The sequence below is a fragment of the Telopea speciosissima genome, chromosome 3 (genome assembly GCF_018873765.1).
Source record: "Telopea speciosissima isolate NSW1024214 ecotype Mountain lineage chromosome 3, Tspe_v1, whole genome shotgun sequence".
NCBI classification, from domain to species: Eukaryota; Viridiplantae; Streptophyta; class Magnoliopsida; order Proteales; family Proteaceae; genus Telopea; species Telopea speciosissima.
Window position 1 is genome coordinate 6,034,992 of NC_057918.1, and position 27,980 is coordinate 6,062,971.

The 27,980-nt window shown below is 38.0% G+C and overlaps 2 protein-coding genes across 3 annotated transcripts; both read left to right on the top strand.

Annotated features, from left to right (window-relative positions):
• The first annotated feature begins 3,331 nt into the window (after positions 1–3,331).
• Positions 3,332–14,350, top strand: LOC122655795 (copper methylamine oxidase-like). 2 transcript variants are annotated; one of them, XM_043850133.1, is made up of 11 exons: positions 3,332–3,633; positions 5,930–6,039; positions 6,191–6,496; positions 7,482–7,594; positions 7,701–8,031; positions 8,131–8,346; positions 8,452–8,688; positions 9,983–10,168; positions 11,738–11,878; positions 13,146–13,414; positions 13,995–14,350. In XM_043850133.1, the coding sequence occupies exons 1-11, from the start codon at positions 3,444–3,446 to the stop codon at positions 14,197–14,199; spliced, it is 2,304 nt and encodes a 767-aa protein (XP_043706068.1). In that variant the 5' UTR covers positions 3,332–3,443; the 3' UTR covers positions 14,200–14,350. The 2 variants fall into 2 exon arrangements, with proteins under 2 accessions (XP_043706068.1, XP_043706069.1); XM_043850134.1 differs by lacking the exon at positions 3,332–3,633 and adding an exon at positions 5,555–5,623.
• A 2,236-nt stretch (positions 14,351–16,586) lies between these two features.
• Positions 16,587–27,959, top strand: LOC122656694. The gene is made up of 2 exons (XM_043851307.1): positions 16,587–16,598; positions 25,712–27,959. The coding sequence occupies exon 2, from the start codon at positions 25,728–25,730 to the stop codon at positions 27,606–27,608; it is 1,881 nt and encodes a 626-aa protein (XP_043707242.1). The 5' UTR covers positions 16,587–16,598; positions 25,712–25,727; the 3' UTR covers positions 27,609–27,959.
• Positions 27,960–27,980: the final 21 nt, after the last annotated feature.

Genomic DNA, 27,980 nt, shown 5'->3' on the forward strand with positions numbered 1-27,980 from the left:
TATCTCTCTCAAGAAGGACTCTTGTCCCTACATCTAAACCAAATCACCCTAACATCCCTAAAATGACTTATAAGATCCTTTTACCAAATGCTGAAGGAGGTACTGCTCACCCACCCCCCCCGACAGAAAATTTTCTGAAGAGTCAGAAGGGAGCCAAAAACCCAAAAAATAAGGAAAAATGGCATTGCGCCCCCACAGCACCGTAGGCTCCTTCCCACGACACAGTGGGGATGTGTACCGAATTTCCACGGTGCCACGAGGGGGTGTGACATCAGCTTGCTGACGTCACCCATGGCGCCAAGAGAGAGAGGGGACCCCTCCCTATAAATAGGAGGGTCCCCCTACCCCAAAAAACAAGTTTTTCTCTGGTAAGGAGACCCTCCAGGGCTTGTTTTGCCCCCTTTTCACCCTCTTTTCCTTTGTCTTTCCCTCATGAGTATGTGAGTGAGTGAAATTCTTCGACGTGGGTAGATCCTTCGGTTACCCATCCAAGCATAGAGCGATTATGCTCTTGGGTATTGTTATCCCGTCAGTGTACGGATAACAAAAAACCCCCTTCACAACCGTTATTCTGTCTGTATACAGATAACAAGAATCCCTTATATAGTCGTTACTCTGCCCAAAGTTTGAGTAGCGAAACCCATCTCATATAGTCCTTACTCTGTCCGACAAGAGAGAGACAATCCGATCGTCTCTCTCCACCTGAGCCGTGGGACATCACATATTTCGTCCTCAGTGCGCTTTCATTTATTTCTTGCATTTCTAGACAGGTATCTGTTTCTTTCCCTCTCATTATTTTTGGCATAATGTAAACAATTAAAATAACTCGTTTTAGTGTACATAGTAAATGATTTTTCTTTCTTTGTTATGAGTAGTGCATCATAACTTAGCCTTACATGTTAATATAGGATATATTATTAAGGGAGAATATTCGAAAATCAGCATCTAATAGAAAGACCGATTTATCCGGGCGATGTGGGTGCCTAACACCTTCCCACCCTCGTAACCTAACTACTTACCCTGAATCTCTGACCAGACCATATGGAATTACGTAGCCCTTTTCGCTAACCCCGGATGGAGCTACACCCATTGGGTCCTAGGTCCTAACCCTGGGTGGCGACTCCATTTCTTTATAAAGCATGATCCCAATCTCCATGATGATATATCGGAACAATACGCCGTTATTCATCGAAGTCAATCCTTGTCGCCAAAAGGCTGAGGAACCCTCGTCCCTAGGACCACGGTACTTACAGGCGTCTTCTATCAATTGGGCTGGCAGCAATCTTGTTTCAGTTATCCAAAAGCTCTGTCAAGACTTCTCAACCGTCAGCTTCTGTTACATCCAAAGATCTCGTAATGGTTTGGCTGACTTCCTTGCATCTGGGTCATCTAATCGCCTAGGTTTTATTGTAAATACTAGCTTTGTTACTTCTAGGAGTTTCTCCCAGGAAGCTTTCCTCTAATAAAATTTTCCTTCCTTCTGACCAAAAAAAGATAAAAATTTACCAATCACTATTGAGGTTCTATGTAAAACCGATAGAAAAAGAAAATCTTCCTTTAAAACAAAATTTAAATGAAAAAAATTTACAATGAAATAAATGGGGCTTGAGGTGAAGTTGATACCCATGGTGTCTCTTATAGAAGAAGCTTGAGTTATCAAGGAATGGTCCTCATTGTGGTTGATACCAATGATGTCTCAATTGCAAAATTATGTACTACAGTGCATAACATTGTGCTTGCATCCTTGAATCACAAAACCCTTTATGCGATTTAACTCTAAAGGGGAAATAAAGCAAAATATCAATTTTATAAATGTATTTTTGGTAAAATGTTATAAATGTTTGTGATTATAAGACCAGATTACCCCTAAATATATTCAACTAAGAATACGTTATGTGGGTAAAATGGTCATTTAATATGCATACCCTTCTCCTTATTTAATGGGCCGTTCTTCCTTAGTTAATCATCCCTCTCTTCTAGAGCTTTCCACCTTCACGATTGTTGCGACTCTAGTGTTTCTGCAACAACAATCATCTTTATTTGACAACCTGGTAAGCTTTTAAAATTCAAGATTTTATTGAAGTTTTTAAGATTAGGGTTTCATAGATTCAAGGTTTCATTGTTTAGGGTTTAAGATTCACATTTTATAGTCTAATATTTCATTGTTCTAAGGTTATGGTAAGGCTATGGTGTTACTTGACTAATTTTTCCCGTGATCCCACCAGAGGAGAAGAAAATGAGAATTTTTTTTAACTTTATAAAAAATACGAGTTAGATGCAACAAAACCATGAAAATGGATGACTCAGATTTATTTTTATAATGGTAAAAAAAGACAAATGATTATGACTCCAATAACAATTCCAAGGGAAAGATCCAATTTATACTATAAAACACTTGATTAAGGTACTTATCAAGAATAGTAGACAAGGGGAATCAATCAACCAGATCAGACTCAACCGATCTGCCAATACACATATCTCCAAAGATTTGATATGCTATCATTATCGATGATTGTATCATCAAAAAATCGTATCATCGATGTTGATAGACCAAATAAGGTCTGTATCGAATGCAAATTAAAAAAAAGGGAAAGAGATCACTGCCCGTGCAAGTATCGATCTGGGCGAGATTTCTACTTTTCCATGTGGGCAATGCAGTACTTTCGTGTGTTTTTGTTTCTTTATGTAGGAGCCACACGGCCACGCAAGCGTTCTCTTCTCCTTGAAAAAGAAATGTTCTCTGTGCCGCAACGCTACGCCCAGACACATGGGTCTACCACTCAAGGGAGCAGGGTGGTCATTGTGCCCTCCCCCATGTGTCTGGGCACAACCTGCGGCCCCAGCACAGCGAACATTCTCCCAAAAATAATTTAAGGATATGGATTATAAAAAAAAATACATATACGGATACGTTTACGCCATAGGGGTTACTTTTTTGTTATATATATATATATATATATTTACATCAGCACTCTCTTATCTTATTGGGCCAGAGTGATAAGCACTGTGGTCTATAAAATAAGGGACAAAGTCGGATCTTCAGTTGTATATTCCAGAAAAAGTATGCTTTTAGTGGGAAAAGTTAACGTGAATTGATCACACCAAAATCCACTTTTTCTTGTTGAAGAATCCAAATCCATATTATTCTCAGCGAAAGAACTGATCTCTATCCGTATTTTCTTGGAGATACACGTAGAAATCGTAGTTTTAAACCCTAATTTTTTATTTTTTTTTTCCCCCTGTTCTTTCTATTCTGCGCTTATTTAAGGGTCATCAAGAAAGAGGGAGTTGAAGAGACTCAGAGAAGGAGAGGGAGAGGGAGAGGGAGAAGGAGAGTCTGGGAGGGTGGTATTTAGGGTAAGGTTTTCTGAGATTTGCTGTATGTCAGTGGATTGCATTGGGAGTTACTACGGCGGATTCGGTGAGCTTGCTAATCCTTTACAATGGCCACAACTGCGGAAAAAACGACGTCTTGCTGCATTAACACCAAGACTGCTCCCCTGCGACGAGAGGCAACTGCTGCTGTTGTTGCTGCATCTGATACGGAGGTTGTTCAGAAAAGAACTGCCATGGCTTCCTTGATTCACCCTGTTGATCCTATCGCTGAATCTTCAGCAACAGCTTCCACCAAAGGTAAGATCCTTTTTTTTTATTTCAATGGTGTTGATGTAGATCATGCTCGAGATTAGATGTACTTTTATTTCTCTTTCCTTTCCCCTTTAAGTATTCATCTAGTTGCAGAATATGTTTTATTTTCATCCTTGCATGTCATTATTTCCCATGCTCAGTTTGGATAAATCGCTTTGTATGCATCTGATGGTAACCAAATTGTGAAACTCCTGAGAATGTAAAAACTACAGATTCATATTTCTCCATGCCACGGAATCAATTTCAATTTGAAATAAGTCTCAGAACCTTGATTAATATTATTTATCTATTTATTATTATTATTATTATTATTCTTGGGTCCCCTTGCAAGTGTTGATCTGGTTGTTAAGAAAGGATCATCTATGATTATGGTACAAATTTAGATGGGAACGATCCCATGCATTCAAATTTTGTTTACTGGACGTACTCCCTCTCCCCCTTTTTTTCAGATTTGTCGATCGGTTTGTTGATAATTGATTCCTTATCTTCATTTCAGATTATGTTGTTTGATTTCAGGTAGCTTAAGTTTTAAGCTTTAGTTAGTTTTTGAAATAAATCAACTATTCTTTATTAAGTTTGAAATTGAGATTTGCAAGTTCAATTTGTTCCTCATTACAAAATACCAAATTTGTTGGCATGCTTCTTAGCAAGTGCTTTTGAATGAGAGGCTTGTACTCTTTGATTGTGCCTTTAAAATTTGTTCTTTCATCGAAATTAGAACATTAGGTGGTTAAGTGGCTTTTTCAGAGCTCAAAGACAAGATTAGACTAGCAAGGAATAACCAAAGGATTGAGCCAACAGGCCACAATGTCGCAGAGGACATTGACTTATTAGTTGATGTTTGGTCATCTATTTTTACGTAGCTACTTCAATGTAAAAAATTATACCTTCTGAATAATATTTTCCGTAAGTGTAGACCATGGGAAAAGATAGGTGATTAACTGGCATTTTGTAACTTGTATGCATAACTATTCTTATAAAATGATAGAAGGCAGTCATCACCATCAAGCATATAGTTGTCAAGGTGTTGCCTAGACGTCCAGGTACCTTGACAACTAGGATTGCCTTGTTCGCCTAGGCGCACCTTGGTCACCTTGCATCCAGGTCCCTTCCAATACCTTGGGTCATTTAGACGTCGTGACAACTATGCCATAAAGGCAGCATAATTTCTTAGTACTGAGGCCGCCACAATTTCTTGATGTCCCAAGTGATTCATGCTCGCCACTTTTACTGGCTGGTGGTAAGGAACATATTTCTTACATTCCCCTGCACTGTAATAAGCTAGGGTTTATGTCAATGTTTCGAACTCTCATGGATGTACCCGGTTAAGGCTGCAACATGTGGATTTGATCAATTTCTTCGTGTTCTTCTTCCAGCCTTCCCTTTTGGTGTCTCTTACGAATTTTGCACATATATATTTGCTAATTTTTAGCTATAGCTTATATTACTTGTATATTTCACCATGTTCATTACCATCTGCATGTGTGCACGTGTGCTGAAAGTAATGCCATAAATACAGTTTGCATGGTAAAGCTAGCTCCTCAATTCACATACGCTAGCATGTACAATGATGTTAGTGTGCAATACGTGTGGCATTCCACCCTTTTAGGAACAGAGCAAATCTTTGTGTTTTCCCATTATAACAGAAATATGTTAAAATGATCCCACGTTAAGATTGAAGCTGTCATCCTTTCTCAATGTTTGCTTGTTTATGTTTATATGTGTGTGTGTGGTGGTGGTGGAAATGACATGGTTTTCAGGACTGGGATCATAATTTTCACGACATCTAGGCGATCGAAGGCGTTGTAGAGGGCCTGGACACAAGGCGACGGCTTGGCAACTATGATTGGGATTGGGAATCCGATGAGTTCTGGCTGATCCTAGACTGGATTGGGACAGATTGATCAATACATTGATTGGACTATATATGATCAGTCAATGCTGATTGTACCTCTTAAGGATTTTGGATTACACGGTACAATCCAAAGCAATCAATTTTTGAAACCATGGAGAGCAAATTCTTAATTTTACAGATAAAGGGGTAGTAGATTCTCAATAGTGTACAAATTTCTTGTTCATTGATTTAATTACAAGTAGAACATTTATGTTGAAGGTTTGAAATATCACCAAGTGATCCTTATGGTAAAAGTGAAAAATTTTGTTTCTTTGGATGCTTTCTTATTGCAACTGCCTAGTCTTTTTAAGCTCATTTTTTTACAGTTATTGGATGGTCTATTTTGGTTGATGAATTAATTCAAATTTCTTATTTATGCTGGCACAGGAATACAAATCATGACAAGGGCTCAAACCAGCCACCCATTGGACCCTTTGTCTGCTGCTGAAATTTCAGTGGCAGTTGCTACGGTCAGAGCTGCTGGAGCTACTCCGGAGGTTAGTTGTCCTTTGATTATATTCTGGGAAATTGGATGAGAAAATATTGTGCAATGAGATTGTTACTATAAGATGATATCACTAATATTTCTTTTTTATGTTGATGTTGTTTTTCAGCAGCTGATATTGTTTTTTTTTTTTCCTTTTGCAGCTTAGAGATAGCATGCGGTTTATTGAAGTGGTTTTATTGGAACCCGAAAAAAATGTTGTTGCATTAGCAGATGCATATTTCTTCCCTCCTTTCCAGCCGTCATTACTTCCAAAAACAAAGGGTGGAGCTGTAATTCCCAGTAAACTTCCTCCAAGACGTGCAAGACTTGTTGTATACAATAAACGATCGAACGAGACAAGTGTCTGGGTTGTTCAGCTGACAGAAGTACATGCGGCAACTAGAGGTGGACATCATAGGGGAAAAGTTGTTTCATCACAAGTTATTCCAGATGTGCAACCTCCCATGGTACTTGTGATTTTACTTTGACATTCTGAACAGTATTTCCAAGATTTCTAGCTGGCTCTCATGAACTGTCTAGACTCAAATTTTGGCAGTATTTGCTGCTAGCTTTTTACATATATGATCCAAGGGAAGAAGAAGTTGAATAGTACTTAGATGCATAAATATAAATATTAGGACTCTAATTCTTAAGGCTTGGATTGCAATCATTCTGAATGTTGAATTTTTGATCTCTAAGTTGAAGTTAGGTCTACGGTAGCAGGCTAGCTGCCTGAAAGGAAACTCAAGCTACATTGATTAAATGAACGCTGTTGTTTCATGAGTCACCTTATTGGTTAGCATTCAAGTCCTTTCAAGAAGCATATGTGTCAAACAAATTTTATCAGGTTGGCTCCTGGCCATCAGCCATGCCTAGGTTGTTGTCCACTTGCTATTCTAGGTGACAAAGTCTTTTATCTTCCCTAGTGTGGTATTTTCTTAGACACCCTGTGAGCTGCCCGATCATTTTGGGCATGCTTTGACAACAATTTGAACTGCTAACAGTTTTTGAAGATGATTTTATACGATGGGTGAAGCCAATAATAATGGACCTTGATTCAGTGATGTTTGTGTTTAAGTTTCTGATATGCCTTGTCAAGTCAAGCATTGAAAATAAAAAATTCTCATAATGTATGGTTCTGGGAATTTGACTGAAAGAGTGACAATTCCAGTCTCTTTATTTTCAATCCGTCCTTATTTTGGGTGTGTCTAAATAGTTTACTTTTTTTCTTTTCGTTTTATTTCTGATGATGGATGATGACTTGATTCTCTACACCAGAAACATTTATTGTTATCGAGAGTATTGTTCCAAACATTTTATGAAATACAGTTTTCGGTGGCTGGTTCAGACAATCCATCATCTTATTTTAGTAGTTTGAAAAAAATAAAATAATGTATTTCTTTGTTTTTTCCCCCCCAAGAAAAAGTTTCTGGATCTTCTTTCTTTTTTTAGGATGCTGTGGAATATGCTGAATGTGAAGCTGTTGTTAAAGACTATCCTCCATTTCGGGAGGCAATGAAGAAGAGGGGTATTGAGGATATGGATCTTGTGATGGTAGATGCCTGGTTAGTTGATTCTGTGCCTTCATATCTTACTTAGTATTCGTGGAGATATATTGTTAATTTTGGTTGCAACCCCATATTAAGGCTATGACATTTGACTCTTTTACAGGTGTGCTGGTTATCATAGTGAGGCTGATGCTCCTAGCCGTAGGCTTGCTAAACCTCTTATTTTCTGTAGAACTGAGAGTGATTGTCCAATGGAAAATGGTTATGCTCGTCCGGTTGAAGGCATTAAAATTCTTGTTGATATGCAAAATATGGTAGTTATTGAGTTTGAAGACCGTAAACTTGTGCCTTTGCCTCCAGCTGACCCATTAAGGAATTATACTGCTGGTGAGACACGAGGAGGTGTGGACCGTAGTGATGTGAAACCTCTGCAAATTGTTCAGGCCGAAGGTCCAAGCTTTCGTGTTAACGGTTACTTCGTAGAATGGCAGAAAGTATGTCCTAGCTGGTTCTACTAACTTTTTAATTTTTCTACATATCGAATTTCAACCATTCAAATTGAAATCTACATCTTTCTTTTGTCTTGTTGACAGTGGAACTTTCGTATTGGCTTCACTCCAAGGGAGGGTCTGGTTATATATTCTGTTGCATATATTGATGGTAGTCGGGGCCGGAGGGCTGTAGCCCACAGGTTGAGTTTTGTTGAGATGGTGGTGCCATATGGAGATCCAAATGATCCCCATTACAGGAAGAATGCATTTGATGCAGGCGAAGATGGCCTTGGCAAAAATTCTCATTCTCTTAAGAAGGTCACTTTCTAAATACTTTGTGATATGGTTTTAGTCGGACTGACTGTGTTAGTTCCCATCCCGTCTTTAAAATTATTCTAATAGGAAACACCTTTGTGATCTCAGGGATGTGATTGTTTAGGCTATATCAAATACTTTGACGCTCACTTCACAAACTTCACTGGTGGAGTTGAGACAATTGAAAATTGTGTTTGTTTACATGAAGAGGACCATGGTATCCTATGGAAGCATCAAGATTGGAGAACAGGGTTGGCTGAAGTTCGACGGTCTCGACGGTTAACTGTATCTTTCATATGTACTGTTGCTAATTATGAGTATGGATTCTTCTGGCACTTCTATCAGGTAGGATAAGAATGTCACCATATTTGGTTTAGTATGTGGTCTTCTGTGTCTCCTTGTATTCTTGTTATTGCTTGTGGGCTCATTGTTTTGCTGTAATATATATGTTCAAAAGCTTCTTGACCTATACTAGAGTTTTTAGGCTCATGGAAGAATACCTTCTTTTAACTCTCATCAACAATAATTCCTTTTGAAATGCCTACTGCTTACAAGTGAAAAATCTTTTGTATCTCAACGGATAGAATAAAGACTTCTGGATTGATTACATCACTAAAATGGTCTTGCTATGAAGACACTCTTAAATGATGAATTAATAGATGTACCATTGTGCTTAAAAGTGTTGGCAATTTTAGTCCCACCTGATTCTGGCCTGCCTGATTTGAAGACCCAGTATGTCAGGCCAGGTTGGGCATGGATTCAACATTTGGCTTAGCCTGTCCTAGAATTATTTAGTTTTGTGATAAAGTAGTAGATGTAATCTACTGTGCAGATGATGGCAATATCTGCTGTAACCTGGCTTGGAACATAATGTAGTTATGTGCACAATACATATCACATCTTACATAAGTGCATATAAATATGTACTTCTGAAGTGTGGCTTAACTTCCTCCTGGATTCATTGTTCAGGCTTCTCTCTATGCAGGACATCTTCAGTTAAAGGCTTAAAGTCATTATTTATATAATTTCATGTGGTTTTTAGCTCGCAATTTGTGTCTATGGCCTTGTTTGCATTTCTGGCCAGGCCAGGCCTATTTTTCCAGCTCAGGGTGCTGGGCTGACTTTCGTGGGCTGCACATAGTCGCTTATATGCTGTGGTGGGCTGGCCAGCTGGTACAATTTCCTCCTCATACTTGAAGCTCTAGATGTTTTATCTGGTAGAAGGATTAATACTACTTTCATTGGTTTGTTTCTAATATTTTGGTTTCTTCAGCTAAGCTGGAAAAGGGGGAAAGAACGGATTGCATGGATTGTTTGCCTTTTCAATGATTGTAGCTTTACTTAGCATCTTTCAAATTCAGTCTTTACTGTTGTATCAATTATCGAATGAACTTATCATTGCTTCTTGGATATGTACGGTCACTGTGCACCCATGTGTGTCATCATGATGCACAGATTGCCAGTCCAAAGTCCAATGGCATTTTGACACATTGAGCCTTAAAATGGATTGGTTCCAATTCATTTGAACTAGTTACTGCTATCTTTTCTTTGACCTCAATGACAGGTAGCTTTTTTACTATGGTGGATCACACAAGCTCCTTAAAATTAAGACTAATACTTGTATGAATTTCTGTTACAGGATGGAAAAATAGAAGCTGAGGTCAAACTAACAGGTATTCTTAGCTTGGGAGCCCTCCAACCTGGGGAATCTAGAAAATATGGTACAACTATTGCACCAGGACTATATGCACCAGTTCATCAACACTTCTTTGTTGCTCGAATGGACATGGCTGTTGATTGTAAGCCCTTTGAACCATTCAATCAGGTAAGATCCCGTGAACTTCATGAATGGTGTGGTTAGATGGGTTCTTCGTAGTTCGTATGCAAGTCTAGGGGAAATCTCTCTAGATGGTTTTATTTTTTATTTTTTGGAGTTTTTTCCTTTGGATTTTAATTATGGTTCTCAAGTTCTCACTGTGATTGAGGTAATACTGATATTTCTTCATGAAAATGGAGATTGGTTTCCTAGTTGCTCTTTGCAGAATTTATGAATAATCATTACAACAACAACTCAGCCTTATCCCAATTAAATGAGGTCGGATATATGGATCCTTGCCCTCCAATTGGCTCTATTCAAGGTCATACTTGATACAAGACCTAAGCTTTGCGTGTCTTTTCTCACCACTTCTCGTAGGGTTGTTTTAGGTCTGCCCTTGGCTCTTTTAGTTGATTCAATCTAAATTAAATCACTCATCCGTACTGGAGCATCCAATGGCCTCTGTTGAACATGGTCATGCCACCTCAAACGACTTACTTTTAGCTTATCATGTATTGGAGCTACTCCCAAATCAGCTCTAGTATGATCATTTTTTACTTTATATTTCCTAGTTTTGCCACACATCAATCTCAATATCCTCATCTCTACTAGTTTATCTACATGATGCTTCTTAACTGCCCAACATTCCACACCATACAGCATAGCTGCTCGTATGACTGTCCTATAAAATTTTGCTTTAAGTTTTAAAGGAATATGTTCAATCACATAACACTTTGGATGCACCTCTCCATTTCATCTATCCTATTTTAAGTCTCTGTGAAACATCATCCTCTATATCTCCTTCTTTATTTATGATTGAGCCTAGATACCTTAAATAATCACTTTGTAGAATCTCCGTCTCATCATTGTTTAGTGTAATTGGAGATCTATTAATTCTGATAGATCTTTCTCCTGATTATTAAATTTTCATAATTCCATGTTGTCTCCAAACACATCATGCTGCCTGCTGTTGCTTTTGAAACTTTCTGTTGAAATAAAAGCTTAAGTTCGCATTATCTTGGTTCTGCTTCACTGAAACTAGTTCTCTTTATTTTGAAGCAATTTTTTTTTTTACTGTGAGGCACTTCACTGCCTTTATTATGTAATGCATTTTCAATCCAACGAATGTGGAGCTGCCCTTGATGAAATTGATGATATATTCTGTTTGAGCCTGATAGTATGGACTGTTTAATGTATTAACAATTTTGAATTGGTTTTGTACCATTTATTACTTTAATTTTTTTCATCACATTTATTCCTTTCATTTGGGGAGTTAACTATGTGGATGTTCTGTTCTTCGGGTAGGGTACGCCTTTTATGGTCTTTCATGAGATTAATAAAATCTTATGGTTAATTATCTTCCGAATCATGTGCCTTTTCTTTGTCCAACCTATTTCATGAGTGAACTTCCTGTTTTGTGTGATTTATTATCAATGATGATTTGTTTATTTATTACTTCTGACTCAGCTTGTCTCCCAATAACTATTTAAGTCATTAACTTATGTATTTATAAATATTGATAGATTGTTTCTTTTTGTTAATTATGATAATATCAGTTGTGTAATGTTGCATTTATAGGTAGTTGAGGTGAATGTTAAAGTTGAAGAACCAGGAAAGGATAATGTTCACAACAATGCGTTCTATGCTGAAGAGGAACTGCTCAGATCTGAACTGCAAGCAATGCGTGACTGTGATCCTTTGTCAGCTCGCCATTGGATTGTAAGACATTCATACTGTGGTTATTCTAGTAGTCCTCTACATTGTTTGTTAGTTAGGCATTTGTATACCTTATGGTCTTTTATTCTTTATTTGCAAATGCTCTTTTGTCTTCTTTATGCGTATTATTTTTTTCCCTGAATATCAACAATGAGAACTATGATGCTTTTGGTATGAGTTTTAACAATATGGAGGTGGTGTCTGCTTTCTTAACACTGTTATTCCATTTATTTATCATTGTCTACATGGCCTTGTTCTGCCCCTCAACTTTATAGCGGGCCATATCTTCCATTAAGTCACGAGCAACTTGTATATCTTTTCCTCACAACTTCAACCGTTTGGGCCAATGCAACACAAAAGAGAAGTTGTTCTTGACTTGGAAAAAATATACAGGAAGTGGGAAAGATGATATTAGTTACTCCTTGAATGGTCAGCATACTAGTGCCCATTTTTTGTAGGTAAATGTCTTTTTAAAGTTTGGAGAGGATACCCTATTTGAATAGGTATTAGTTGACTCGTTACTTCAAAGTTTGGAAACTTCAATCCTACTCGTAATGAAATTAATATAGTTTTTATTAGAGATAACTGGTGAGTGATTACTGCTATATTTTCTTATAAAAAATAAGTCACTTTATGGATGAGTGTGTACGGGGTTCTGTCAGGTTCCCTTCCCATCTCTGTACCAGTGGCATTATCTGACACATGGCAGGTCAGGTGGGCTCAAATTTTAATGAAAGGTTGTGGCAGTCTCCCATGCTCACGTGTCAAGTTTGAGTGCGAATCTGATTGTCATTTGTCAAAATAACGTAATGAAAAAATGATTGGAAAGACCACTGTTCTTTGAACAATTTTTGACCCTTGAAAAAACAAGGGTAAATTGCCATGCAATTGAATTGGGGCCTCGAATTTGACATGTGACCGATAGAGTCTTCCTCTCTAATGGTTGGCTTTGCCCGCTAGACATGTCACCTAGTAAAAAACCAGCCCACCTTCTTTGTTTTAAATTTAAGTCTGTGTCCCTCTAAATGAAATAATGGAACATTTATGTAGAAGTGCATTCTCATTGTTTACATCTGGTTCTATCTCTGATTCAGGTTTTAGACATTGAATGAGATGTTTGTTTTGTTGCTCCTTTTTCTTTTTTGAAGTAGTGATAGGTTATAGCAGGGGATTATTATTGTTATTGCTATTGTTGTTATTATTATTTTTATTCCGTACTTTGATTCAGGGATTTATTTTCCTGATTGATCACACACATTCATTTTTTCAGGTTAGGAACACAAGAACTGTCAATCGGACTGGCCATTTAACAGGCTATAAGTTAGTGCCTGGTTCAAATTGTCTGCCATTAGCGGGTTCTGAGGCAAAATTTTTGAGAAGAGCTGCTTTTTTGAAGCATAATCTTTGGGTCACATCATATGCACGCGATGAGAAGTACCCAGGTGGAGAGTTTCCTAATCAAAATCCACGTGTTGGTGAGGGATTGGCTACATGGGTTAAGCAAAACCGGCCTCTTGAAGAAACAGATATAGTTTTGTGGTTAGTTCCGATTGATGATGCATGATGGCACTTCTTATATTTGCATATTTGTCTCTGTGCTTACTTTTATTCTTTTTCGATTTTCTTCATTTTGGAATTTCAAACCCTAGTTGTTGGTTCCACATTTTACATGTCTCTTTACTGAGGTAGCATAGTTATATTGCCAGTGGTTTCATAGTCAAAACATGCTATGTAAGTGCTAGAATCTCCCTCAACAATTGAAATACTTGAATTTTTAAAATATCCTCCATAATTATGTGGGAATCTCCTAAGCAGTCAATTTAGAGAAGTCAAGACTTGATATCATATACCTCCTCCACAGAGAACTTGAACTCGATTTTTATGGAGTCTCAAACTTCTGCTGGACCAGAGAGCTTAAAAATGGTTCTTATTAATACTTATAGACTGTTACTGACTCTAAACTGACCTGGATTCAGATCATCTGGATCCATCAAAACTATTTTGACAATGACATCATTTGTATGTTGTATTCATTAAAGTGGATTTGTTCTTAATTTGGATTACAGTTAACTAGAAGTGAATTGTCTAACCGGCACCTTTTCATGTTAATATGTTGCAGGTATGTGTTTGGCATTACACACATACCTAGACTGGAAGACTGGCCGGTCATGCCAGTGGAGCACATTGGTTTTATGCTGCAGCCACATGGATTCTTCAATTGCTCTCCTGCAGTGGATGTCCCACCGAATGCAAACGACTTGGATCTGAAGGACAGTGGGGTGGTGGCAAAACCTGTTCAGAATGGGCTATTAGCAAAGCTCTGAAAATTGCTGCTAAAGTTGATCTTTTAAAATGTTTTGTTTTCTCTGATTGTCTGCCTTGATTGAACACACTAGAGCACTCTTATATAGTAGAAAGTGGTCAAGTGAAGCTGTTTGTTGGCAATAAGTACTGGTTTATTAGTTACTTGAAACTTGTTGCTTCCCCCCCCCCCCCCCTCCTCCCTCTCCACCTTCAATTCAAAAAGTAATTTTAACTGATCAACCTAAGCACAAAATTTGTCTAGGTACAAGCAGGCTATTCTTGTATAATATAACAGGTAAATCCAGGTACAGCACATATAGACTGTCTGGCCAGTGGGTCTTGTGGAGCTTAGAGATCCATTTGTCCTCCAAATGGTCTACGTGTGTTGGGGAAGATGCAATGTAGTGTTGCAATTACCTGACCAAGTTGATCTTCATAGGTAAGAGACCCCATAAAAGTGGCAGATCCTGGTCTTTTTGGTTTGCAACAGATTGGTGGCTGTGGAACATTCTGTGACCATGTGTCCTTATTTCAGCCCCACCCAATTATCCCTGATGGACTTCGAGGGTTCAGGTTTGATTCCGGTCGATTCTTGGCTGAGGGTGATTCTGTTGCCCATTGTGCATATTTGAACCTTGAACATCACCTCACCTCCCTACTAACCAAAATCATTACAATACCAACACCCAGAGACAAGATAATGCCTTCAGAGCTGCTTTTAATTTAAGTTCAGGACTGAGTTTAATGTCCAAGACAGGAAGAATTTAGCCATGACCATGCTTAGAGATCCTGCTGTATCACAATTACTAGAGTCTCTCCAAATTTTCTGAAATCAAGCTCAATCCTGTAGCTCTAAATGAGATCGGCCTAGGTTCACATACGAGAACACCTGCAAGCCATCTAGATGAAATCCAGAGGAAGAGTGGATACGAGAACGTTCTCGTACATGAACCTGAGCCGATTCCCTCTAAATATCTTCTGCCACTGATTGAATTGGTAAATTCGGGCATGGAGAGTTTGGTGCATGCTATCATGCAAATACGAATGCGAATCAGCTACCCACATTGGAATGGGTGAGGACAGATCTGACCTCTCCATGGGGTGTGGGTCCCACACTTTAGAGGTGAATCCTACCACCCCATGGAGGGTTTAGATCTGTCCCCACCCGTCCCATGTGGATAGCAGGTCTTAACTCTACAAATATCCCCCTCCCTCCAAAAAAACAAAATCAAAATTGTAACATATTCAGGATATTAATACTTTCTAAAAAAAATAAAGAGTACGGACAATACTATTATAAAATACATAAAAAATAATGTGTTTTTTCTCCCCCACCAGATCAGCAAGCGCTGGATAACCCAAAATAGCAGTCAAACAGAAATCAGAAATGGATTTCTAGAAAGAAAGTTTGAAATGGGTTGGAGAGCTTATTTAAAAGAGAGAGAGAGAGATTGAAATGGGTTGGAGCGATTGTTTAAAAGAGAGAGAGAGAGAGAGAAACTCTTTCTACCAAAAGGTGAGAAAGTTCCTTAAATTAATAGTGTGAAAGCGATATAATAAATGTTAATAGTATTTTAATATAAGAGTCGTGTTTGGTGCAACCATGATTGGTTACACAGGATCTAACCCATTAGGCAAAAACCATGGTTTCGTAATACGCAGAATGATGACAATTTATTATCACCATGCCCTTACTATAATTGAATGATATGATATGATAAACACAGCGAATGTAACAAAGCTTTACAAAGTGGCTTTGGCCTTTGGTACCATTTGATAACCTTAGTGTTTCTGTGTTATTTGTATTTCCAGCACACAAAAACATCAAAAAATTCGTTTGATAAATCTGTTTTTTTTTTCCATATGTTTTTAGTATCGTAAATCAAAATTTATGATCATTTATGCATCATGTAACAGATACCAATTGAATGAAAATGTTTCCCGATAAAAAAAAGAAAAAACAAGAGACCATCTCTCGACTCACGGTAAGAGTCTCGAACCAGATATTGCTGCTTGGTCTCTCTCCTCTGAAAATTTTGCTCTCTCGTATCTCTTCTAGTCTCTCTTTTTTGGGTCGTTGTGGCTGAATTCTCGCAAGGGAAAGGGAAGCCGGTGAGGGTGGTTCTGTGAAATGAGGGTTGGGACTGGGTTTTAGTAGGCTGTGGGTTGTTGCGGAAGATAGGAGAGAGTTCATTTTTTTTTATTTTTTTTTTAAAGTAACAGAACATTGAGAAGAAGGAATGAGTTTAGGTTTCAGTGGATTAGGGAAGTAAGAGAGGATGGGTTGCTGGGATATCACAGGATGATATCGTAGAGAGTTTTTGTTTTTCCGTCTTTGTTCGGTTCTTTCAGAACTTAGAAGGAAGGGGTTTGTGTTGGAGTGGGGCAGTAGGTGTTGAGTGAGCGAAAAATGAAGGAGGTGGTGGGAAGGAGTACTACTAGGGATCGAAGATGGGTTTGGGATTTTACGGGAATCAACTTAAAATGCATTCCAAGAATACATACCAAACGCTGCTGCCTATAGATGAAAAACTTTCTCCATTGTATTATACTAAATCATAATGTCATAAATGAAAAAGATGAAAAGTATGAATGAAATGAGAAAATACTTATGACAACATTCCCCACATAGTGCTACTATGATCTGATAATTCTTTAGACAGCCTTATCACTTGACAGATATTAAAGTCATTAAAAAAAAATCTTATTCCTAATGGACCCCATTAAAAACACCCCCATTAAAGTCTAGGATTTCTGCATGTTTTTAATACTCCACTAGCCATCCCATTATAAAATGTATTATATTGAATGAGTGATTCTTCTTTCTAGGTTGGTCCCTTGTTGTCTCCCTGGCTCCTTTGTATATTACCAACTCATTTTGATATTAAGTTGATTCATGGGTTTTAAGGAATCTTTGGATTTTTGCAATTTGTATACCCTAAACAAGTGCCCATTATAGGATCTAAGAATGCCATTAAATTAAGAAGAATAAAACAATTAAAAAAAGACCCTAAACCACCTTGTTCATAGGTGGAAAGGGCAAAAATAACATAAATGCAACCCTTTCATTATAGAGCTTTTTTTTTTTTTTTTTTAAAGAAGGGGAAAAATATTCCCACATTGTCCACTTATTATATGCCTTTTAAGAAGATTTTTTTATTTATTTAATCACTTTTTTGACTATTTTAGGTCCTTTACTAATGAAATCGTTCTACACATTGTCATTGGTACGGAGTGAGAGATTCCTCCTTCACCAGTAATGTGGAAAACCCTAAAAAAAATTGACTAAAATCTAATAACCAAGAATGAATGATTGTCGATCAAGGGCTTGCCTTGTTGGTTCGCTGTCCCTTTGGTGAAACAGCGTCGGGAGCTTGATCGGTGGTTCAAGTCTCCTCAGCGACACCTAGTCCACATTTAATTGCTTTCCAAGAAGTGGAGCCTATTGGTACCATATTTGACTCCCCTTGTGGGTCCCCTCTTTAAAAGAACGAGTTATAAGTTATACTATTTAATTGCTTTCCAAGAAGTGGAGCCTATTGGTACCATATTTGACTCCCCTTGTGGGTCCCCTCTTTGCCTCCTTGTGGGGCCATGATGGCCATTCGGCCCTTGAATTGCACCAAAAAAAAAAAAGAACGAGTTATAAGCTATACTTCAATTCCTATTATTTTGATGATACAAACTTTTTTCGAATTTAGCATTGCAGTTTAGTTGGCGACAAGGTTATTAAACTTGTAATTGGGATTCAGATCGGGTCCAGCTGATATTTTTTTTTTTTGGTGAATATAATGTATTACCGATCCCCTGAAGGGGGCAGGGAAAAAATGGGGGAAGGGGATATACAAAGAGGAGAGGGGGGGGAGAGAGAGGGGGGGCAGCCGAGAGCCAACCTATGCAGAGGTGGGGGCCTGCAAAATAGAAAGATCAAGACCCCAGGATACAACAATATTCCTGTTCCTTGGGGTACCAATAATGGATCTATGAGGGATAAAACTGAGCTTGGATGAGACATCGAAAGAGATGGCTTTTCAAATCATATCAAAAGATCTAGAGTTGGAAGTTCATCTCCTAAGATTCTTTTCCATCCAAATGTGGTAGATAGCAGAGCCAAAAACAAGCTTTCTGACACTGTCACATATAGTGTCTCCAGTAAAGGTCATATCCAACCAGAGGTCCAGTTGATTTTGATTCAGTTAGAAAAGACTAAAATCGATCAAGAATCGATCAGAAACAGTCTGAAACAGGATCGACTACAACCGATTTCGCTGATCCAAATCCGATTCTTGAATTTTAATCACCAATTCACTATTCAATTTTTGGCCAAGTTCCAATCTAGAATGAGTTAGCTGTTTGTTCTTCCATGATTAGTTTAGTTAGTTGTAATCTAATTACATGTAAAACAATTCAATTGAGTTGGATCATCAAATTCTGGCACATGTCTAATTAATATATAATTAGGTCTACCTATTGAAACAAAAGTAATATATGGAGCAGTTGAGCCTTTTCCACAATGTAGAAGAGCATATCCCCAGTCAAGCCTTTGCCAAATGAGAAATGAAAGAAAGTCAACTTGTAAGTTGATAAGATGAAGAATGTGCATGGATCCATGAAAATCTTCTTCTCAAGGTTTATATTTATTGGTTTTAAAATAGATTTAAAAGCAGAGATTTAAAATACCTGTTTTGTTTTGCTTTATTTCTGTCACCATGTCTTGTCGTATCGTAGCGTAGTGAGGTGAGGCGACGCATAGATGCATGAATGTTTTTCATTTTTTGATGGCATTGTATTTTTTTATGAAGAGAAGGTGTGTTTATGTACAAACAAATTCCTTAATATATGGGCAAGAGATATGACATTTGAATGACTCACTCCCTTACAAGTACAAAGAAATATGAATCATACACTTTCGTATATGTAAAAATATCTTTACATACTTTGAAGGGTATAAAGACAAGTCTCTACGCGTGAGACATGCCCATATGTAAAATTGTGCTTATACTAAAAAGATACTTATACTAAGAGGTGTGATCATGATAAAAATGTAGAATCTTATATTAAGACATAATCTTAGTCGTAAAAACTAGATAGGTACAACCTTTTAAAACAGGCGTGTTCGAAAAAAGTGTCTTTGCTCTATAAATTGAGGGGGTGGTCAAGGTCAACATTCCAATTTAGTCAATTTGTGTTATTATTTCCTCTCTTTCTTCCAATTTCACGAGTAAAAGTTTATTATTTAATAGCACTATATTTTTGTCCAAAAAAATCCATCATTGTGAGTTTTTATATTGCGGTTTGTTGATGAATTTGAATTTTTTTTTTTTTAAATTTGAGCACAATTCCAACATCTGCTTGAAAGGGTACAATAAGCGAATGCACCCCTACTGCCGATAACCAATAGATTGTTATATTTTGAAGGTCATTTAGTATTTATCACGTTACACCATAAGGGCAAATACTATCTTTAGGAAAGTGTCAAGTAATATGTCTTTACTTACTTATAGTTTAAAAAAAAATTAATGAAATAATCTCCTACTTATACAAAAAGGAACACTTAGGATAAACAAATTTTATTCTCTCATTTAACTTTGATTGCCATTTTTTAGAATAATTCTTTCCCAATATTTATAATCTGAATTGAGAGATTGAAATCAAAAGTGGAATCCCACTAGAGTCAAAACTTTAGACCGAAAAGCATGGAGACATGAGTGTGATGGTTAGGTAGGTCTTATGACCTTTATTGGCCAAGAGAGTCAACTTTGACCTAATTAGTATTACTTACTTTACTATAAGCTTATATGAATATGATGATATTACCAAAATATATATATATATATATGAATATGATGGAGAGTTGTTCTTAGGTTTTGATGTGGACCCCACTAATCTTGGGATGGCGTATGTAAGAGGGCCTTCTTAGGTAGCTCAGTCGTAGGGATTGGGCAACACTTGCAAAGATTCCCATTCCCACCAAATTTTTTTTTTTTTGGGGGTACGGTTTCCCTTTGATTTGATAGTTAAGAATACTCTCTCATTTTATTTTCTTTCAATTAGTTACCCTCTCAATTACATAAACTAACCGATGACCCATTCATTCAGTCAAATCGGCTGGAATTGGTCTAAACCTAGAAATTTGAATTATACAAATTAAATAAATAAAAGATTTTTTTTTTTGTAAAATTTTGATTTATTACATTAGGGTTTCTTTTGCAAGGGGGAGAATGGAGAAGTTTAAATGTTATTATGCTATTTTACTACTAAAAGTCTAAAACAAGTAAGGACTTAGTTTTTCTTCATCTTAACCATTCCTCTTCTTACTAAGACTACAGGGAAGTCCCCTATTTCTATCTGACGAGTGGTGGTAGTGTAACTGTTGTTAGAGATTTGGATGAAACTCATCCTCAAAAGCTAGTCGTTAATGAGAGGTGCCCAAATACATATTAACCCACCCATATCCCCATTCATATCCGATATAGGGCTTTTTTTTCGCTTTCCGCGTGGAACCCCAACAATCTGCCCCTTCACACGAGAGTTTTTGAGATCATACTGGGTTCCCACGACTTGGTTTTTTCCTAAGTTTGGCCCTGCCACACCTTGACCCTACCACAACCTTGACTCTGATATCACTTGTTAGGGACTTGGGTAAAACTCATCCTCAAAAGCTAGTCGTAAAGGAGAGGGTGTCCAAGTACCTATTAACCCACCCACATCCCCATTCATATTCGATGTGAGACTATTTTTTCTGTCTACTGCGTGGAACCCCAACAGCTGCACTATTGATCCAGGTGAAGGAGGTTGCGTCAGGCGAGGGTTGATAGAATAGCAAGCAAGATCACTTCCGCAAGCAAACGATGGGCTTCTTGATGAGCATGCTGACAGGGTATCAGGAGAGTCTTTTGGGAACATACTAAAACCCAAGAGTGGTTTTGTGAATCCTAGGACGGTGGTGGATGAACTTATACCGCACAGTGAAGAAAAACTTTGTCCAACAAGAAAATAATAACAAAAAATAGAGATCAACAAGGGGATTGAAAAGCAAAAAAGAAAAGATTGGTCTAGACCAATTTAATCGATTCAATTCAAATTCCTTAAACCATGATCACTCCATGCTTCATCTTTCATCCTTGTTCTTCACTTGTCGTATAGTAGTTCCCGTTGCAGGTTTTCCCTATCCTACTCTGAGCCATGTCCATGCCTCCAACTTGTAGAGACACTAAATGATCCCCAACACCATACAAGAAATCGGAATTGAATCAACTAATTCGGATCTTAATCATCCGATACCGTTCCCAATTCCAAACAATTCTAATGAGCAATTTAACTTGTGGTTCTAAGTATCAATGTTGTATTGGTCGAAACGTATCAATATCTTTAGTGCCCGATACCATTACGAATTGGAAGTATCGGCCAGAAAGTGCCTCTCTCTTTTTTCTTTTTTAATTACACCAAATACAGCCACCGATACTGATACCTATAAAGATGGTCAATCGGACCACCGGAAACGACCATTGACATTAACAAATAAATTTTTTTTTCTCAATCATGAAATTATCCTAATTCTTTAATTGTCATATGTTGCATAACAATGTTTAGTAAGTGATAATGTAATCAAAAAAATAAAAAGTTTAGTAAGTGATAATTTAATCAAAAAATAAAAAAGTTTAGTAAGTGATAATAATGTTTAGTAAGTGATAACTCCAAAGTCAGCAAAACTGTTCTTTCTCCATGGCTTTATGGTACCTTCTGCTTTTCTTAAGAGAATAAGTATTATTAAGTTGTCCTTTTGGGCTATGGAACTTAGTTTTTCTTAAGCAAATGTTAAGGGAGAAAGGTTTGGTTAGCTAACTTCACCAGCAATTTTAGCTTCCTTTTACAAGTTTTTTTTTTTGTTCATATTCTATTTGCCTATACTATAACACTGGTCGGCCACTCTCAAAATATTTGATTATAAGATTATTCATATTACATCAGTACCAATTTGAGATATAGATTTTATACGCTGCTATGATAAAGGTACTTAACTCCTCTCAGGTTCCCTGCCCGGTCAGGTTCGTAGGTTCCTCTCATAGGGGATTGGAAATGACGACCTCACCTCCTGCCTGAACACACTATGAGAGGAACCTACGAACCTACCGGGCAGGGAACCTGAGAGGAGAAAAATTCATGATAAAGCAAAACTCAACAATGAAGGGGGGAATGTTTTTTTCTTAAATGGATATGATTTGGTTAAGTTTATATTATTATTATTATTTTTTTTTTTTTGATTTGGTAGAAATTACAACTAACATTGAACTGATGCAAATTGAGAATTTATTTTGGAACCTCAATGACTTAAATTTTTATTAATAATTTTCAAATTTCATAAAAATTTAACAATAAATTAGGTTATGTTTAGTATGCATTTTTTGGAATAGATTTTGAGTCTAGAACGTATTCGGAAGTAAAAAAAAAAAACAAAAGAGAAAAATCGGTTCATCCGGAATCTATTTTGAGAATGCATATAAACACAACATAATGCTTTGTTTGATATGCATTCTTGGAAAAGATTATAGGTCTAGAATGCATTTTGAAACAAAAAATAGAGGACAACTAAGGTTTAAAAGTGGGTTCTAGATCCAGAATCTATTCTAAAAATGCTTACCGATGATGTGTTTGGTATGCATTCCTAGAATGTGTTATGGATCTAGAATGTACCAAACACCATCTTAGAATGAGAATTTGGCACATTTTACCTAAATGATGACATCAATGAAAATGGATATAAAATACAATTGGTATCTTTTGTAGTTTTGGATACTTTTTTTAATGATCTTAAGCTGAAATTGTTGTAATAAGATGCTCTTGTTTGGTGCACACCCGCAAGAATATACCCATATACGTCATGTGGCAGATGGTGAAGCGTTGTACTTCATTAAGACTTATTGACGTCAACAATTTTCCTAATAAATATGATGAGTGAGTAAAAATGTTTATCAAGTGAGCTATGTTTGGACAATGTAATTCACATTATTTAGACAATAATTCTATTAATATTTTTTTGTTCTACGCAAATCATTCATTGTTGCAATAGATTGTTATGCCCAAGCCTTTGTATGGTGCTTATTGAATTTTTACTGAATTGTCAAGAGCTTTGGATAATTTTCTATAGGTTCAAGTTATTTTCAAACGAATTTTATTTTTTTGGGATTGTTTTATAGTCAGACCAACTATAAAGGTTTATCTAGTTACCCAAAGTAAAACTATTGAGGAAGTGTTCTCAGTCTGGGAGTGTCGCTCCCGTGTGCATGCAAAGACGATGGGAGAGTGTGTGTGTGGGGGGGGGGGGTATCAAGTGAGGGGTCATTTGCGTATTTCTTGGTGGTAGGACGGTCATTTCGCACCGCACCAAATACCCATCAAATGTATAATCTTGTGCCGCACCACAACTGATACTGCTGCTCATCTCCCTCATAATCTCAAATGGCCGTTTCAACCATGATTCTAAAGAAGTAAATTGGACGGAGTAATTATTTATCATAATTGATTTGTGTTTGTATACGTTTGTCTACTTTAGATTCCTTCCACTATCCCACCCAAAAAAAATGTACCATTCTAATTTTGATCTTATTAGAATCAGTCAAAACCTTAAAAAATGTTAAGTCAATCAATTCGAATTATTTAAAATCGGCATTGATCTTGACCACTTATGAGTCTGAAAAAAAAAAAAAAAGGAAAAAAATAAATAAATTTATATTTGAAAAAAAAAAACTCGTAAATCAATCATTGTATCATCATAATTTTTGACCTATTATATTTTTCTTTTTAAAAAAAAAATTCTTTTCTTAACTTCCAAACATAGCTTAAAGTATCACAAGCCACAACTGAAAAATGCCTTTCTTATGGAAGCTTTCGTGGAAAGAAAATTTTTTTTTCTTTTTATTTTTTTATTTTCTTTTTTGCGAATACCCCTTTGAAGAGGTTTCCAATTCCCCGCCTGGGTTCACACAGCAAGAATTGTGAAGCAACCAGGAAAACAAACCTTTTTAAAAAGTTGTAAAATGGCGCCAGCTCTTAACTGAAAGATAGAAAGAGAATAAAGAAGACTATTATTATAGACTTAACAGGCGACCACTAGAGTGGGACCCGACCTCTACCCAAATAAAAAAAGGGTTGGGTCCGGATCCTTCAGATGGGCCTAATAACGATATTTTTACTAAGGTGTGGGAGTGTAAATGAATAGTCGAAATCAGTTTCTGTATTCGTGTTCGTATTTGTTTAGTACTATTTGAATCTGTCCGAAAGCTAAATAAATGCGGATATGGATATACTATAGCTATCCGAAAAACTATATTTACATGTAAACGGATAAAATATTCGATCTGTATCTGTGTCCGTACCCGTTTAGCACTATCCGAATCCGTCCGATAGCTAATCTGATGCGGATGCGGATATAGCCCTATCCGAGCCGAATCCGATCTGTTTACAGCCCTGCTAAAGTGTCAAAATCAAACCCAAATCATTTACTAAAATCGAATTGAATCATTTGAATCAAAATCGTAAAACTATTTATTAAATGGTTCGATTATAATTTTAACTTTGAGTTTATTTAATTAAATGTTTTAAATCGGAGTATATCAAATTAGACCGTTTAACCAAAACAGATCGTTAAACATTTTTACATGTACATAATTGTACCCAAAAAAAAAAAACCTACCAAAATCAAATAAAAACCATTTAAATCAAAACCATTAAACTGTCGCTCTTTAATAAAATTGGTTTTGTTATGGTTTTCAAATTGAGACCATTTAATTGAATGGTTTAATCGAAACCGAACCATTTAATATCTTTACCGTTTTATGTAGAAAGACATCGTCATCGGCGTTAGTGATACGAAATCCGTATCGGTATGTATCAATTATAGTTTTAGACTTTCATGAATCAGCAGGTATCACCTTACCAAAAAAAAAAGAAAAAAGAATCAGGTATCACACGGATCGTATCAAGTATCGGTAGAACTCACCATGAAACTTGCTCCGAAACAACACAAACATTATTTTACTATCAACACGCTAAATCTTTACCCCCCAAAAAAGGGCAAAAAAAACACACTAAATCCAAAGGATTATTTTATCATATGACCGGAGAAAGGTTATAAATTTCATCCTTCATAACCTGTTTGGAAATAATTTTCAAAATATGGCGGTTTGGCATAATTCCAATGTGTGAATTGTGAAGGATGGAAGTTTCAACCTGTCACCGGTTGTAATATATTTTTGGAAAGCAAAATAGAAACGCAAGTGCAGTCACGAAGACGATGACATGGAAGGAAGACGATTAAGCATTTAAGATTTAAGATCAATCTTCCTCCCTCCCTCCCTCACAAGTCTCCACCCAAAGTTTACTTTATTATAAGACAAACCAGAACCAGAAAAGAGGAAAAAAGACTTCGAAACCCAGATATATATAAAGGTGGGTTGTTGAAGAGAGTAAAGAAGAGTCTATCAGAAAGAGAGAGAGAGAGAGAGGAGTAGAGTAGAGTATAGAGTACAGAAGAAGGAAATTGTAATTGATGAGGTTTATTGATCGGTCGGTGGATCGATTAGCGATGGCGGAGGAGAAGAGCATAGAGGAAGAACTTTCGTTCCCAATTTTACTGGCGGAGAGAATACGCAAGGCCGTGGATGAAGCTGAGTTATTCAAGGTGGAGTGCGGCGAAGTGGGTAAACAGGTTGACCGTCTCTCCCAAATGCTCCGTTCCGTTGTCCGTTTCGCCACCTCTACCCCTTCTCTCTACGAGCGCTCCCTCCGACGCATCGTCGCCGACGTGTCCAAGAACCTGGAGCGAGCCCTAACGCTGGTCCGTAAGTGTAAGCACAGCGGTGTCCTCCGTCGGGTCGTTAATATCACGAGCGCTACGGATTTCCGCAAGGCGTTGAACCACCTCGACGCCTCCGTCAGTGACATGAAGTGGCTTCTCAGCATCTTCGATTCTGTTGCCTCTGGCGGTATTGTCTACTCCCTTCCTCCCATCGCCAGCAACGACCCAATCCTCTCCTGGGTCTGGTCTTATGTGGCTTTCATCCAAATGGGTCCTTTGCCTGATCGTATCGAGGCTGCTAACTCCCTTGCCTCCCTCGCCCTTGACAACGACCGTAACAAGAAGATCATCGTTGAGGAGAGCGGAGTCCCTCCGCTTCTCAAGCTCTTGAAGGAAAGCGGCTCTCCCGAAGCCCAAATTGCAGCTGCTACTGCCTTGCTTAACCTCGCCACCGACCAGGAAAGGGTCCATATCATAGCCGCCGAGCTTGGGATTCCGATGATCGTGCAGGTCCTCATTGAGTCCCCCATGAGGGTTCAGATTTGGGTCGCTAACTTGGTCTCCAAGATGGCTGAGCACGACCCTGTTGCACAGGAGGAGTTCGCCAGGGAGAACGCCATTAGGCCTCTGGTCTCGTTGCTGTCCATCGATGTGGTCCTGGATGAGCCCAAGCCTGTTGACGTAAAACCAAGCATTCACACTATTGTTGAGAACCATATGCAGATGGAGAAGAAGCAGTCCACCGCGACGACGCAGAAACAGAACCGTTCCTCGCACTCGCGCTCGAGTTCTTCTTCTTCCGTATACTATCCGGACGCCTTTGGTCGGTATGGGCATCACAGGAAAGACAGGGAAAATGAGAAACCAGAGGTGAAGCTCGAACTGAAGATTAGTTGTGCCATGGCTCTGTGGATGCTTTCCAGAGGGAGTGTCTCCAATAGCCGGATGATTACCGAGACGAAAGGGCTACTTTGCCTTGCGAAGCTCATCGAGAAGGAACAAGGGGAGGTGCAGCATCACTGTCTCATGACGGTAATGGAGATTACTGCGGCAGCCGAGCTCAATGCTGACCTTAGGCGTGCTGCTTTCAAGACCAACTCTCCTCCGGCGAAGGCGGTTGTGGAACAACTTCTGAGGGTGATTGGAGAGGTGAACAACAGTCCATCGCTTCAAATTGCTGCCATAAAATCGATTGGGTCACTGGCTCGAACCTTCCCTGCCCGAGAAACCCGAGTAATTGGGCCCTTAGTGGTGCAGCTCGGCAATAAGAACGTCGATGTGGCCGCAGCAGCCGCCATTGCCCTGGGGAAATTCGCTTGTCCCGAGAATTTCCTCTGCGTGGAGCATTCAAAGGCAATCATTGAGTTCGACGGGGTCCCACCTCTAATGAAACTGCTGAGGGCCAATGAAGTGGCTCAGTTTCATGGACTGACTCTACTTTGTTACCTTGCCTTACATGTGGGCAACAGCGAGGCTCTGGAGCGAGCGAGGGCATTGACTGCTCTCGAGGGAGCTGTTCGTTTGGTAGCTGCTCAAAATCCTTCTTTGAAAGAGTTGATTGCTAAGGCCTTATATCATCTTGAGGTCTACCAGTCTGGGATTCATTCTCACAGACAGACTTATGAGCCGTAGTATCACTCTGCTGAGCTGTTGGATAAAACCATGCTGATGGGCTTGTATTGGATTTGTAAAATACTTGTAGAAGTTTGATACACTGTGATACAACCCTCAGGTGATGGATACATGGAGGGATGCTCATTGAGAAAAGTAATTCCTCAGTCCAATTGAAGTGCCTCGGTGCAGTGCAGTAATCCATCGCCTTAACAAAACGACTCTTTTACCAAGGGAGGGGGGGAAAAAGATACAGTACAAAACAAGAATCACTATAAATGATTGGAGATTGTATTCTTCTTATCTGCACATAATTTACTTCATTTGCTTTTTTTTTTCAATGAAACAAGAAATCACATTGTTCTTCATCTATTTCATCCTCTTCCACACCCC

Bases quoted from the DNA above. Each gene is read 5' to 3' on its own strand.
- LOC122655795 (XM_043850133.1), top strand. From the start codon at position 3,444: ATGGCCACAACTGCGGAAAAAACGACGTCTTGCTGCATTAACACCAAG. The intron at 6,497-7,481 runs GTACTTGTGATT...TTCTTTTTTTAG, and splicing joins CAGATGTGCAACCTCCCATG to GATGCTGTGGAATATGCTGA. The intron at 8,689-9,982 runs GTAGGATAAGAA...TTTCTGTTACAG, and splicing joins TCTTCTGGCACTTCTATCAG to GATGGAAAAATAGAAGCTGA.
- LOC122656694 (XM_043851307.1), top strand. From the start codon at position 25,728: ATGAGGTTTATTGATCGGTCGGTGGATCGATTAGCGATGGCGGAGGAG.